Source organism: Lepus europaeus, chromosome 7, assembly GCF_033115175.1.
Source record: "Lepus europaeus isolate LE1 chromosome 7, mLepTim1.pri, whole genome shotgun sequence".
Lineage (NCBI taxonomy): Eukaryota > Metazoa > Chordata > Mammalia > Lagomorpha > Leporidae > Lepus > Lepus europaeus.
Window position 1 is genome coordinate 82265832 of NC_084833.1, and position 15834 is coordinate 82281665.

At 40.3% G+C, this 15834-nt stretch overlaps 1 protein-coding gene and 1 non-coding gene across 10 annotated transcripts in view; both read left to right on the plus strand.

Moving 5' to 3' along the window:
* CEP295 (centrosomal protein 295) overlaps positions 1 to 15834 on the plus strand; it is a 59376-nt gene that overhangs the window by 18508 nt on the left and 25034 nt on the right. For 5 of the 9 annotated variants that reach the window (XM_062196868.1, XM_062196870.1, XM_062196871.1 and 2 more), the window contains exons 7-14: positions 93 to 233; positions 2894 to 3077; positions 3296 to 3460; positions 8802 to 8993; positions 12539 to 12631; positions 12780 to 12883; positions 14085 to 14222; positions 15654 to 15751. In XM_062196868.1, the coding sequence (XP_062052852.1) occupies positions 93 to 233; positions 2894 to 3077; positions 3296 to 3460; positions 8802 to 8993; positions 12539 to 12631; positions 12780 to 12883; positions 14085 to 14222; positions 15654 to 15751 (1115 nt within the window). Of the gene's footprint in view, positions 1 to 92; positions 234 to 2893; positions 3078 to 3295; positions 3461 to 8801; positions 8994 to 12538; positions 12632 to 12779; positions 12884 to 14084; positions 14223 to 15653; positions 15752 to 15834 lie in introns of those variants that run through there. The other 4 variants (XM_062196876.1, XM_062196873.1, XM_062196872.1 and 1 more) reach the window with 4 other exon arrangements.
* Positions 7412 to 7542, plus strand: LOC133764957 (small nucleolar RNA SNORA5). Its single transcript, XR_009866524.1, has one exon. It is a non-coding gene; the product is annotated as a small nucleolar RNA SNORA5 (small nucleolar RNA).

Below are 15834 nucleotides of genomic sequence, written 5' to 3' on the forward strand. Positions count from 1 at the left end.
GAAAGTAGAAAACATGATTTTTAAGTTTAAGCTATTTCTTTGTTTCACACTTTTGAAAAAAGTTGTCTAAAATGTTTTTGATTGACTGCTAGCCAGATGCTCATTTGGCTGCTGAGGAAGAAGCTAAAAGATTGGACGAACTACAAAAACAGGCAGCACAAGAGAGAATGGAACAGTATGAAAAGGCACATGCACGAGGTTTCCAAGCAATGCAAAAGATCCACTTGGCTCAAGTAAGACTTAAGTTATACCTGTTGACCACTATTGCCTGACTTACTGATAGCACTTCAGAATCGATTAGTGGATAAGCTCAGAGTAGGGGATTAACATAGTCTCTAATTCATATGATTTCAAATTTCCAACTTCCTTTGCCCTCTTAATTCAGGTTCAGGTTAGGTTTAGTTTTTCTCCCAGTGTATCACTGTTCTAGAACTTTTACTGGCAGGCATTTGGTTCAGCAACTTAAGTTGCTGCTACGGTCACCCATATCCTATATTGGAGTGCCTAATTCATATTCATGCTACTCTACTTCCAGTCCAGCTTCCTGCTAATGCACATCCCCAGGAGGCAAAAGTTGATAGCTCAAGTGATTGGGTTCCTGCCACAGAGCTAGGAGACCTGGATAGAGTTTCAGACTCCTGGCTTTAGCCTGACTGAGCCCTGGCTGTTGCAGGTGTTAGGAATGTGAACCAGCAGATGAAAGATCTCTGTTTATCTGTGTCTTTCTCTCTCTCTCTCTGCCCTTAAAATAAAATGAGTAGGGGCCAGCACTGTGGCTCAGCGAGTTAAAGCCATGGCCTGCAGGGCCAGCATCCTGTGTGGGCACGGGTTCATGTCCCAGCTGCTCTACTTCCTATCTAGTCCCTACTGATATGCCTGGGAGGGCAGTGGAGAATGGTCCAAGTCCTTGAGCCCCTGTACCCATGTAGGAGACCTGGAGGAAGTGCCTGGCTTCTAGTGTTGGCCTGGCCCAATCCTGGCTATTGCAGCCATTTGGGGAGTGAACCGGTGGATGGAATATCTCTGTCTATCCTCTCTTTCTGTGACTCTGCTTTTTAAATAAATAAATAAATCTTTTAGGAAAAATGAGTAAATGAAAACTTTTACTAATGGATTTATTAAACGTTTGAGGTTTTACTGGTCCAAAAATAGTCTGAGAAGAAATTAATCATTTTTCTAATTTAATTATTTGAATTACAGTTGTACTGTATAAACTGAGAATCCAGTTCATTATTTAGCAGAGCACTTTCTGACTTTGCAGAATATCTATTGGAAAGTAAAGTCATATTCTTGCTATCAAGGAGCTTTAAAAAAGTGACTCACTTTTTATGTAGTTTTATCATCAATTCTGTCATGCTTATTGTTCGGTTAGTGTTAATTCTTCAAACGTAACATAAAAAGGATTTTTCTCATTAAAAGTCTGTTTTTTTCTGAATTTGACTACTGCATTTAGATATTTTAAACATCCAGCTTAGGAACAAATCTTTAAGTATTTCTCTGGGAGTTAAATGCTTGTCTTAAGAAAGCTTGAAGTTTGAACTAAATTATACCTTCTTCCCTCAGTTTTTGGTTTTTGAAAACTGGGAGTAAATTATAATTAAAATAACAATATCAGAATTATTATTAGTAATTCTCCTCATCTAAAGCTTATACCTGCAGGATGAAAAAGAAAACACATGAAAAGCAGTTGAACACATTATTCCACAAGTGAGAATGTTTAGAAAGTAGGGTCCACAGTCAGTGTACTTGAACTTTCCTCGCTTCTTCACTGCTTAGTTGTTTGATCTCAGCACATTAACCTCTCCAACTTGTCTCATCATCTGTTTCATGAGGATTAAATGAGTGTATTAAAGCCCTTAGGAATATGCCCTCAGGGCTGGCCTTATGGCATAACAAGTTAAGCTTCCGTTTGTAACCTTGGCATCCCATTGTTGGATTAGTGCTAATTCTTTAAACATAATTTTATATTCTCTGTACGAACGGTCATCAAAAACCATGCTGTCTTATTGTAATAAAGTTTCCTTTTCCCTCACTGAACCTTTTTACTACAGATCCTATTGTGGCCTTGAACCTTACCTCCTGCTAGTGAATGTTCTAACTTGTCTTGGCCCTACCTGCCTCTCCAAGTTTTTCTTTTTTTCCCTTAATCGCTCTTACCCTCCGTGCCCTAGCTGTAAAGAACAGTGTGATAGTCTCTGAATACCCCATGTCTTCAGCTCCACACCTTTGTTCTGCAGTTGTTATTTCTTACTTATACTCCTCCTTCACCCACTTTTATCTGGCTGAAGCCTCATCTCAAAGGATGAGAGATGTTATCTCTCCCCTTTTTCCCCTACCACCAAAATTTAGATATATAACCTCACTAAAAGTTGTGCTTAAACTTTCATATAAGCCTTACTCTTTAAGGTTAAAGAGGTTCCTGCAGATCCTCTAGTAGTAGATTTTCAAAAGAATGAAGTAGTAAGAATCTTCTGCTAAGCCACAGTCACTCCTGGTCTTGGTGTATCCCTGAGACAGCTATATGGAGAATTGGAACAGAGCATTTCTCAAGAGTGCATATGCAACATAAAAAGTAGCTTTTTGACTTTCCTTAGAAGGGAAAACTAACCAGCAGTTACTTTTGAAGCTTTGATCTAACTAGTACCACCTTCACAGAGTAGTTATTAACCTAATACTACTTGTTTGTTAGTCTCACTACGAGGCTGGATTGTCTCTAGCATTTAACATGCTATCTTGGATTCAGCAAGTAGTTGTTGAATGGATAAATAATAGCTTTTTGTGGCAGAACAATCTGTAGAGGTGAGGGGGCCGTGTTCCTCATTGTTTCCCTCACTGTTCATGTTCCTATGCAAAGTTCATGACTCAGCTGTTGTTGATTCTCTTTATCTTGAAGAATCAAGAGAAACTAATGAAAGAGCTCAAACAGCTACAACAAGAGGACCTGGCTCGTAGGAGACAGACTGTAGCACAGATGCCACCACAACTAGTTGAACTTCCATACAGACGCAGTGAAATGAAAGAAGACTGGCAGAGAGAGCTGGAATTTGCCTTTGAAGATATGTATAATGCTGACAGGAGTAAGATGTTTTCAGTTGACTTTTGACAGTGCTTTTAAATACATGGGTGGGGAAATACATTTGTCGTGAAAAAGCAGTTTTTGTTTTGTAATGAGTTCTCCATTTAAAAGAGGACCTCAGATTATAGATTTAGAACAATAATGACCATTAACATTTTATGATCAAATTCTTTTCAACCATGTTGGAATGGAGACATGTCTCTATATTTCTTTATAAAGAGGTGAAAGGAAACCTGATTTTGCACCTTGAACCAGAGCCTTTGCCTACTGTTACTGATCAGATTCAAGATGAAGAACTGGACCTTTCAGTGGAGCAGGAAGGCTTAGGTGAAACTGAGAACCTTCAAATGACAGAAGCTAAAATAATATCTAGTGAACCAGAAGGTAAAAACTTTTGATCTGATTATTACAATACTTTATAGAAAAAAATACTAATCTAGATTGGCAGGCATTCAGCCTAGTGGTTAAGTTGCTCATGTCCCATGTTGGAATACTTGGGTTCAATTCCTAGTTCCATCTCTGACTCCAGATTGTTGTCAGTGCAGACCCTGGCAGGCAGTAAGTGATGGCTCAAGTACTTGGATTGCTGTCTCCAGTGTGGGAGACCTGAATTGAGTTCCTGACTCCCAATTTCTTTTTCTTTTTTAATTTTAAATTTTTTTTTAATTTAGTAAATATAAATTTCCAAAGTACAGTTTATGGATTACAATGGCTCCCCCCCCCCCATAATTTCCCTCCCACTCACACCCCTCCCATCTCCCGCTCCCTCTCCCATCCCATTCACATCAAGATTCATTTTCAATTATCTTTATATACAGAAGATCGATTTAGTATATATTAAGTAAAGATTTCATCAGTTTGCACCCACACAGAAACACAAAGTGTAAAATACTGTTTCAGTACTAGATATAGCATTACTTCACATTGGACAACACATTAAGGACAGATCCCACATGAGAAGTAAGTACACAGTGACTCCTGTTGTTGACTTAACAATTTGACACTCTTGTTTATGGCGTCAGTAATCTCCCTAGGCTCTAGTCATGAGTTGCCAAGGCTATGGAAGCCTTTTGAGTTCGCCGACTTTGATCTTATTTAGACAAGGTCATAGTCAAAGTGGAAATTCTCTCCTCCCTTCAGAGAAAGGTACCTCCTTTGATGGCCCCGTTCTTTCCACTGGGATCTCACTCAAAGAGATCTTTCATTTAGGTCTTCTTCTTTTTTTTTTTTTCCAGAGTGTCTTGGCTTTCCATGCCTACAATACTCTCATGGGCTTCTTAGCCAGATCCGAATGCCTTAAGGGCTGATTCTGAGGCCAGAGTGCTGTTTAGGACATCTGCCATTCTATGAGTCTGCTGTGTCTCCCGCTTCCCATGTTGGATCGTTCTCTCCCTTTTTGATTCTATCAGTTAGTATTAGCAGACACTAGTCTTGTTTGTGTGATCCCTTTGACTCTAAGGGAGTCAGTGTGATCAATTGTGAACTGAAATTGATCACTTGGACTAGTGAGATGGCATTGGTCCATGCCACCTTGATGGGATTGTATTGGAATCCCCTATGTTTCTAACTCCACCATTTGGGGCAAGTCCAATTGAGCATGTCCTGAATTGTACATCTCCTCCCTCTCTTATTCCCACTCTTATATTTAACAGGGATCACTTTTCAGTTAAAATTTAAACACCTAAGAATAATTGTGTGTTAATTACAGAGTTCTGATTCCCAATTTCAACCTGACCCACCCCTTGCCATTGTAGGCATTTTTGGGAGTTGACCAGTGGATGGGGGAGCTTACATGTTTCTCCCTCCTGTAAATGAATGAATGAATAAGAAATAAATATGAAATTTTTTTTTTAAATGCTAACATTAGCAACAGTTAGGAAAATCTGGTCTAGTTTAAGTATAAACTAATGGGAGCAGTAACAGGAAGAAGTAATGTTTTCATCTTTCTGTCATTAAAAATCCTTTTCATATACGCAGGAAGAAGGTTATTTTATTCTTTTGTACATATATTCTGAAGGCTTTTAATTAAATGCTCAGTTCTGATTTAGGGAGGTCAGTACTTTTTTAGACATTGATCAAATCATCGGAGATTTTATTGTGTTCAGTTGCCACTATATACTTCATGGATAGTGATAAGTAGCACAAGCTTCAGTGTCATAAACTTTGTATTTCCAACACTCTGAACTTTTTCTCTTGGCTTTTGCACATATACTTAAAACTCAATGTCTGCCAATAGATTCATCATCGTCTCTTGCTTATGGAAATCTTTATTCTTGTCTTCTGTATCTTAGTGAATGGTACCATCATCAGGGGTTACCCAAGCCAGATACTTCTCTATCTTTTACTTTTACATCTTCTTGAAGACCAAGTCTTGATAATTGAATTCACCTCTTTTCCTACCATATTTCCTAAGGTATTGCCTTAGTTTAAAACCATATAGGGAGGCCAGGGCTGTGGTGTAGCGGGTAAAGCCGCTGCCTGCAGTGCTGGCATCCCATATGAGCACCAGTTCAAGACCTGGCTGCTTCACTTCCCATCCAGCTCTCTGCTATGGCCTGGGAATCCAGTAGAGGATGGCCCAAGCCCCTGCAGCCGTGTGGGAGAACTGGAGGAAGCTCCTGGCTCCTGGCTTTGGATCGGCACAGCTCGGGCCGTTGTAGCCAATTGGGGAGTGAACAAGCGGATGGAAGACGTCTCTGCCTCTCCTTCTCTCTCTGTGTAACTCTTTCAAATAAATAAATAAATCTTAAAAAAAAAAAAAACCTTGTAATCTGAGGGCCGGTGCTGTGGTATAGCTGGTAAAGCCACCACCTGCAGAGCAGCGTCCCATTTGGGCACCAGTTCATGTTCTGGCTGCTCCACTTCCGATCCAGCTCCCTGCTAATGGCATAGGAAATCAGTGGAAGATGACCCAAGGGCTTGAGCCCCTGCACCCATGTGGGAGACCTGGAAGAAGCTCCTGGCTCCTGACTTCGGATCAGCCCAGCTCCAGTCATTATGGCCATCTGGAGAGTGAACCAGCAGTTGGAAGACCTTTCTATCTTTCCCTCTGTTTGTAACTGCCTTTCAAATAAATAATCTTTAGGGCCGGCGCTGTGGCTCAATAGGCTAATCCTCCATCTAGCGGCGCCGGCACACCGGGTTCTAGTCCCGGTCGGGGAGCCGGATTTTGTCCCAGTTGCCCCTCTTCCAGGCCAGCTCTCTGCTATGGCCCGGGAAGGCAGTGGAGGATGGCCCAGGTGCTTGGGCCCTGCACCCCATGGGAGACCAGGAGAAGCACCTGGCTCCTGCCATCGGATCAGCGCGGTGCGCCGGCCGCAGCGGCCATTGGAAGGTGAACCGACGGCAAAAGGAAGACCTTTCTCTCTCTCTCTCTCTCTCACTGTCCACTCTGCCTGTCCAAAAAAAAATAATAATAATAATAAATAAATAATCTTTAGAGAAAAAAAAAGTGTGTAGGCTTTCTTATCATCTTGCCTTGGATGTAGCCCTTTACCATTGCGACTTTGTGTGGGTCTCCCCTTGGGCTCCTCAGGTGGGTAATCTGACCTTTATCCTTTTCACCTAAGCCCTGATTGTTATCCAAACTGAAGTAAAGGTTACTGTATTTTGGCTGTGGTGTAAACTTGAAGGAATATGGTTTCAAGGTTCACTTGCCTTCCTTCCAGGTCCCATTTAAACTTCATATCTGATTTCTGCAGAATCTTGTTTTCTTGCTAGATCAGCAGTGTCCTTAAAATCCAGCCTTTTTTTTTTTTTTTTTTTTTTTTTTGACAGGCAGAGTGGACAGTGAGAGAGAGACAGAGAGAAAGGTCTTCCTTTTGCTGTTGGTTCACCCTCCAATGGCTGCCGCGGCCGGCGCACCGCGCTGATTCGAAGGCAGGAGCCAGGTGCCTCTCCTGGTCTCCCATGGGGTGCAGGGCCCAAGGTCTTGGGCCATCCTCCACTGCACTCCCGGGCCATAGCAGAGAGCTGGCCTGAAAGAGGGGCAACCGGGACAGAATCCAGTGCCGCGACCGGGATTAGAACCCGGTGTGCCGGCACCGCAAGGCGGAGGATTAGCCTATTGAGCCGCGGTGCCGGCAAAATCCAGCCTTTTTATTTACTTTAATTGGGAATATCTTTCAGATCTCTAGTTTGTTGGATTGAAAGTCGCTCTGTCTGAAGCACTTTTCAGTTCTTGATGATCCCATTTAGCATTGCTGGCATGGTGTTTCCAGGTCTTTGAGTTTTTCAAAAATAGCTAGATATCCTGTTAAATCGTTGTTTTTAAATATTCATAATTATTAAAATGACTGGGACATGGACTCATGGTGATTGAAAAAAGCTCGCAGATGCAGCCGTGTCAAATTCGGCACCTGCCTGCCCATGGCAGGGGCTGGCCCAGAAGGCTGCCACAGAAACATTGTGATTCATGGGCCCTGCCCCGCACTCGGGCTCAGGGATAAATTTGGTCACAGACACAGAGAAGGAAAAAAAAAAAAGCTGGCAGAAAAGAATACCTAACTGTGATTCCATGTTTACATGAAATTAAACAAAAATGAAAAAATGAGCAAACATCTGTGGTCCTGACTTTAGCATTAATTATTATCTTTAGGAGTATGTTGACAGGAAAGAGGCGTGAAGAAGCTTTCTAGATGCTCTCAATGTTCCATATACTGATTTGGATGTTACGTATACATTTATGAAATTATTGGGTCTGTTAGAATGTGGCTTGGACAGAACTACAGTCTGCCAGTTTTTTGTTTAATATTTATTTATGTATTTGGAAGGCAAAGTTAGAGAGCGAAACAGAGAAAGAAATCTTCCATCTGCTGGTTTATTCCCCAAGTAGCCACAACAGCCAGGGCTGGTCCATGCAAAAACCAGGAGCCTGGAACTCCATCTAAGTCTTCCATGTGGGTACAGGGGCAAGAGGATTTGGGCCATCTTTGCTGCTTTCCCAGGCACATTAGTAGGGAGCTGGATTAGTAGTGGAGCAACCAGGCCTCAAACTGGTACCCATGTGGATGCTGGCTGGTGTTGTAGATGGCACAGCCTTGCTCTACGATGGCTGACCCTCAGTCTTTCAATTTTCAACCTCTAGATATTTCTAAATAAACAGTATATTTGCATTAATTTTTCCCCTTCAAACATTGTTAGCATTGTCCTGAGTTTTGGCATTGTTCCACTATCATCACTAGAGGGCTCTCTTTATGGAAATAGAAGAAATTGATAGTAGTAGGAATAATTTGGGAGAAAATGATTTGCTTTTAAGGTTATAACAGTGTTTTCCTCTGTTGGCAAAGAAGTCTAGAGCCATTTTGGGATCATTCTCGAGCAAAGAGTATAGAACTTTACAGCACACAGTTCAGATTCTGATTTTATCCAGAAATCAGTTAGGAAATATGAAGTGTCTTCATTTGCAAACATAATAAATATATCTGTGTATTTAAGTTTAATTATAAATATTTACATTTTTAAGCTTCAAGTTGGGTTGAATTCATATTATAAAATAGTTAAATTTTAAATTTTAAAAATTCTTGAAAAAATTATTCCTGGTTATAAAATTATTGGGATCAAATAACATAGAGTGTTAGATTATAAATTGCACAATTGTGAATATTGAGGAAAATGCTTTTGTTTTAACTAGTGGCTATAACAATAACTGGGAATAAAGATAAAACAATTTAGCTGGTTTATAAAAGGTGCTGAATGAGTTTTTTTCCTTTTTTTTTTCTTTTAGTTCCCTTGACAATGAAGACCAAACAGGTCTCTTCAAAAATTCTTTTTAAAAAATTATTAAATAAGATCCGAAGCCAAAAATCTCTCTGGACAATTAAGTCCTTGTCTGAGGATGAAAGTGAAATGATCACAACTGTCAATGAAATGAAGAGTAAAGCATCGACTGCTGAATCAGGAACTGGGCAGGAACAAGGTAGCTGTCTCCAGTAGTCTCAGATTGTAGCACATAAACTCACTGTAAATTATTAAAAAATGTACCCATACCTGAAAAGTCAAAGAATGGAGGGCAAAAGGAAGAAAAAACATCATCTTGCTACTGAAAGGCAACAAACAAATTTTAAAAACCTCAGTGAATTTTCTTCTGGACTGCTTTCACTGTAGAATTATTCCCATACATAAAAATTCCAGTTTAACTGATGAACCAGAATTAAGCAATTCTCTATTGCTAAGTATATTTCCAGAAGTTACAAAGATCATACCGCTTGCATCTCCTTGATTTATACACAAATGAGAATTGTGAAGATTTAACTCCTTTTTGGTGTGTTTTGATATTTTTTTCTTAGAATTTTATCTTTGGAATTCTCTTGAAAATATGGTTGGATTTGTATGGAAATATTTTGATAGAAATTATTGTCTGTGTTTGGATTCTAGATGCTATCCTAAGTATGACAGGAAGCTTTTTTTTTTTTTTTTTTGACAGAGTGGATAGTGAGAGAGAGAGAGACAGAGAAAGGTCTTCCTTTTTGCCGTTGGTTCACCCTCCAATGGCCGCTGCGGCGGGCGCATCGCGCTGATCCGAAGCCAGGAGCCAGGTGCTTCTCCTGGTCTCCATTGTGGGTGCAGGGCCCAAGGACTTGGGCCATCCTCCACTGCCTTCCCGGGCCATAGCAGAGAGCTGGCCTGGAAGAGGGGCAACCAGGATAGAATCCGGCGCCCCAGCCGAGACTAGAACCTGGTGTGCTGGCGCCGCAAGGCGGAGGATTAGCCTTTTGAGCCACGGCGCCAGCCAGGAAGCTTTCTTGAAGTATTTCCTTCACATGGCCTCTTGACAGCACCTTCTCAAATTTGTTTTCCTACCTTATCTGTTCCTCTTCATGATTTCCTTTGCTGTTTATCAGCGTTTGCACAACCACTAACCATTGCCCCCAGAACTCATTCCTTACAGCTTTGTATCAGAATTCTGCCCCTAGTTCATCTAATGCCATAATTTTACATTATTGTCCATTTACTGATATCTCCCAAGGAGGTCTTTATAGGCTTGGTCTTGGAACTCCATTCATTTATTTAGCTGTCTCTTTCACTTCTTGTGTATTTAGTAACATATTGTCCAAAACTGAACTTTTGATCTCTTCTCCCACCCAACACCTACTTTTCTTAACAGCTTCTCCACGTTTTCATAACTGGCAATATTTTAATTCCCTTGTGCCAGCCAGAAAGTTTATGGTCATTCTGGATTATTCCATCAAAACTACCAGCAAATCTAGTTGGTCCTACAAGCAAAATTATCCAAGGCCCAGCCATTTTTTACCACCTACCCCCCTAATTTGTCGCATTTGTTTTCTAGTTTAGTCTCATGGTGGTCTGCTATCTTCAGCTATTGTACTCTGCTAAAGTGTATCCACAGAGCAGTCCTATTTAAAATATATGTCAGCTCATTCATTCCTCTGGGTGGAGCCCTCCCATAACTACCTGTTAATCAATAAAAAAGTGCTCACAGCATTACCTAACTATGTATGATCTGAGCACACATATTTGCCTGTCTAATTTCCTTTTCTACCACATTGCCCTCACTAACCACTACACCGTAGATAATCAGCTTTATTGCTCTTCTTCATTCAGAGCAAACATGTGACTCATGTGCTCTTTGTAATTGCTCATCTTTTTGCTTAGAATTTTCTTTTCTTGGATATTTCAAATATCTTTCTTAGGCCTCTTCTGACTACTCTGAAATGACCATCAGCGCCCCTGTCTGCAGCCTCGCTGCTGCCCCCTTTATTCTCTTTTCTACACTGTTTTTCATCCATAGCTCTTAGCAGAATGTGATGGGCAGTATATTTACTTTCTTTCTTTTCTTTTTTTTTTTTTTTTTTTTTACTTTTTGATAGGCAGAGTGGACAGTGAGAGAGAGAGACAGAGAGAAAGGTCTTCCTTTGCCATTGGTTCACCCTCCAATGGCCGCCGCGGCCAGCGCTCTGTGGCCAGCACACCGTGCTGATCCGAAGGCAGGAGCCAGGTGCTTCTCCTGGTCTCCCATGGGGTGCAGGGCCCAAGCACTTGGGCCATCCTCCACTGTACTCCCAGGCCACAGCAGAGAGCTGGCCTGAAAGGGGGGCAACCTGGACAGAATCCGGTGGCCTGACCGGGACTAGAACCCGGTGTGCCGGCGCCGCAGGTGGAAGATTAGCCTATTGAGCCACGGCGCCGGCCAGTATATTTACTGTCTTACTGTCTTAACACCTATACCTCCCCAACCCCTTCCATGACCTAGGAGACTCTTTTTTATTGCTCTTTCCCCAGAGCCTAGTACTTTGTATATAAAGGATGCATAGTATTTACTGAATTAATTAATTGCATAGTTGAGCAAGGGAGGTAAATTGGGAAGTCAGACTATGTAATGCTTGAAACTGTAGCCATGAAAAATTTTTTATGGGACATGCTTCAGTGAGAAGACAGTTTATAAAACGATCTGAAGGATTCTAGCTCTTAGAAGACAGTTAGAGAAGGGGCAAACAGCAAAGGCATAAGAAAAAAATGGCCAGAGAAGTAGGAGAGAATATGGTATTGGAATCTAAAAGTGGAGGACTCTTTCTTAGTAAATCCATAATGAAGTTGTTTTGCAAACAGCCATGTATAAGTAGGCTATCTCCATCCTCGCCTGCTTCATTCTTCCTCTTGTCTGACTACATGCACGGGATTTATGTCGATCTTTCAGGTCCTTGAATGAGCCAGATTTTATTTTTTACTCAATTTATTTTTTTTTTGGTCCTCAGAGGGCCTTCCATACCTGCTGATCTACTTGGAAAGGTCTCTCACATACTCCCCACATTCTTTCTAGGAAAGACTCTCACCGAGTCTTACTTTTTAGATATGTGCTTAAATGTCATTTCTTCTAAGAAATCTCATCTGACCTGCTAGTCTGATACTATCTTTATTATATTCTTTTGTATATAGCCCTTAATTTTTCTTATATAGAACTTAACACAGTTTATAATTTTATATTATTTTTACTGGGTTAATTATATGATTTTTCTGTCATTCATACTTACCCTGTAAAACCTCCCTGAGGCCTTTTCTCATTCCACACAGTATCCCTAGCATCTAGCTCATCAGTAGGTGCCAAATCAGTAAGTTAATGAATGCAGAATTAAATCTTAGTATTGAAATATATCAAAGATACATTGATTTTTCTTTAAATTCTCTTTTTTTAACTTTGATAGCTTGCTTATTCTACTCATTTTATGCTTTTCCACTGTGTTTGAAACACTGGCAGCATATCTTTTATATCAATTCTTCACTTTTTCCTTTTTCATAGTTTTAGTCTTCTATTTATCTTGTTCTGTCAGGCTTGGTTTTGATGGATAATATATTTGATCAAGAAGGTGACTGGAACGTAAGAAAGATGTGACGTTCAGGGAGACCAAGATTAAATTGTTAGTCTGAATGTAGATTTTTGTTATTTTGCTCAATTTAAGCTTGAAATTGATAATATGCTCATATTAACAATGGTGTCTGTTACAGATGCTGAAGGTGACAGACTAACAATTGAGTCTGGGCCACTTACTAGTGAAGACACACTACCCTCAGACCAGATAGACTCCAGAAAGGAACAAGGTATTTTTCATCACCTACTAAAATTAAACTTACTTGATGCTTCATGTATTTTTCCTTATAATATTATTTGTACAAGTGAATGAAATAGCAATATAGTGCTGTCCAAATTCTAAATAAGACTGATTTTTGTTTTTGGAAATTATTTTAGAAATAAATGAGACTCTGCCTGTCACAACTGTAGCTCAGAGTTCAGTTCTCCTCCATCCTCAAGAGGAAGCAGCCAGAGTTAGAATATCTGCAAGGCAGAAGCAGGTAATCGGATATTTAGTTTTTTGTTACCAATGAAATTTGTCATACTGTCTGATTACTTTCAACATTATGTTTTCTCCTGTGTTATGCAAAGTTTCAGCTGATAAAATGCATTTTTGTCTTTGTAAACTACTCATTTGATCTTTATTCAATCTGCTTTGTATATTTTAATGCTTCTTTTAAAAATTTGATTTATCCTACATAGTTACAGGGCTTTGTACACTATTAAGTGCTCAATAAATATTTGCTGAATTAACAAGTCTTCATCATAATATTAGACACCAATGAACACGAAGGGTCTTCAAAATGTTCATGGAGATGCTTATGAAAAAGCTATGTATCAATTTCAGTGGTTTTTTGGGCACAAAAATAAACATTTTTTAATTTCTGTTTTTCCATGAACATTTTGCTGTCCTCTCACATTGATAGTGCAATTCTGGAGGTGCTACAGAATTATAAACCATCTAAATTCAGTGAAACCTGTGAGTGAAGGAAAGAAAGGAAGATGACAGGAACTCAGTGGTATTTTCCATTTTGAAAACAAGACTGCTCTTTATGAAACTTCACATGCATTCCTTTTTCTACTCAGTAAATATTTATCTGTGTATCTGACTGTACCAGCTGCTGGCTTTGGCATGTGGCTGGACATAGTCCGTGTCTTCATGAAGCTCAGATATGCGTTCATGTTATATAGAATGTGCATTTGTATAATATAGAGTATATTTGTGATTCCTCTGACATTTGACAGGAAAGGTACAAAATGTTGTTCATTGCATTACGTAGCATCTAGATCTCTACACTTTGTAAGGAGTATGTTAAAAATCAGAGTTGCTCTGGGAGGCTTGGCACTTGATACTTTTTTCTTTTATATTCATACTGGGAACATTGTATAATTAAAGATGGGAACATAGAACTTAATATCATTTGCTGCTGCTTGATGAGGATTCCCTGTGCTTCCAGAAAACAGAAACAGTGCTTATATATATTTTTCCTCCTGCCTCTTTGCACCTCTTGCTCTTTTTTCCTTTTCCCGTCTCACTCCTATCCTCCCTTTGGCAGTAATATAGATAAAATGTCACCACCACTTCTGGGATCATTGGTACTCTAGAGATAAGACCTATTTGTTTTTAAAAGTATGATACATGTTGTCAGTTTTCTTTTGTGTAAGTTTGTTAATAGATTGATAATTTGTTTTGTTACCTAGATAATGGAAATAGAAGAGCAGAAGCAAAAGCAGCTGGAATTACTTGAACAAATTGAACAACAGAAGTTAAGATTAGAAATTGACTGCTTCAGGGCTCAGCTGGAAGAAGAAAAAAGAAAGAAAACGCAACAGACTGAGGTAGGATGCAGAGGCTCTCTTCCATAAGTTGTTGGGACATAAGAAAAAATGACAAGTAATAGAATTCAGAAAGGTAAAATGCCTTTCCAGTTGTTACTTGGCCATTTTTTCTTCATCGTTATGTATATTTATAAACTAGTTTATATATATATATATATAAATAAGGTAATGACTTTCAGCTTTTAGTTTTTTTGTTTTTATTTATTTGAAAGAGTTACAGGGAGAGAGGTAGAGACAGAGAGGTCTTCCATCTTCCAGTTTACTCCCCAGATGGAACAATGGCCGGGGCTGCACTGATCTGAAGCCAGGAGCCAGGAGCTTCTTCTGGGTCTCCCACGTGGGTGCAGGGGCCCAAGGACTTGAGCCATCCTCCACTGCTTTCCCAGGCCATAGCATAGAGCTGGATCGGAAGAGGAGCAGCTGGGACTTGAACCGGCTTCCATGTTGGATGCCGGTGCTCCAGGCCAGGGCTTTAACCTGCTGTGCCACAGCACCGGGCCTGTCATCTTTCAGTTTTTATAAGGTACCAGTACATATGACCATGATTTGTACATACTGTGTGTACTGAGCTTTTGGAATTGGCACTAAAGGAGAATGAATGGATGCTTCAATTCTTACTAATGGAAGTGCCAGATTTTTTTTAAAAAAATAAAGATGGGGAAGATAATTGCTACAGCAGTTAAGATATCATTGAGTAAGCTTGCATCCCATACAGGTGTGCCTAGATTTGACTCTCAGCCCTGGTTCTGATTCTAGCCTCTTGCTAATGTACACCTTGGGAGGAAACACGTAATGGGTCAAGTACTGTGTCCATGCTATCCAAGTGGAAGACTCATGTTGGGTTCTGGGCTCCTGGCTTCAGCTGAGCCCAGCCCATCCTTGTGTTGTAGGCATTTGGGGAGTGAAGCAGCAGATGGAAGATCTCTGTCCCTGTCTGTCTCTGTCTCTCTTTCTCACTACCTTTCAAATAAATAAAACTACATGAGGGGCCGGCCCTGTGGTGTAGCAGGTAAAGCTGCTGCCTGTGGTGCTGGCATCTCATATGGGCACGGGTTCGAGTCCCAGCTACTCCACTTCTAATGTTCGAGTCCCAGCTACTCCACTTCTGATCCAGCTCCCTGGTAATGTACCTGGGAAAGCAGTGGAAGATGGCCCAAATCCTTGGGCCCCTTCACCCACGTAAGAGACCCGGAAGAAGCTCTAAGCTCCTGACTTTGGATCAGCCCAGCTCCAGCTATTGCAGCCATTTGGGGAGTGAACCAGCGGATGAAAGACCTCTCTCAGTCTCTGAACTCTGTCTTTCAAATACATAATAAATAAATCTTTAAAAAAAATACTACATGAAAGTTTACAGTTATACAACTTTAGTTTATGTAAATACTTTAATAGTTGTTTCTAAATTTGCCTTTTAATTGCTTTGTCTTTTTTTAGGTTGGTGCTGCTACAGTATCGTGCACTGTGCTTCCTGATGAAGACAGCCACAGGCAGATGATTCGCAATTATCAACATCAGCTTTTACAACAAAATAGGTATTAGCTAGAGTGTAATTTATTTGTGATATTACATGGCTACAGCTTCAGAATTTATTGGAATTCCGCATAAAACTATGCCA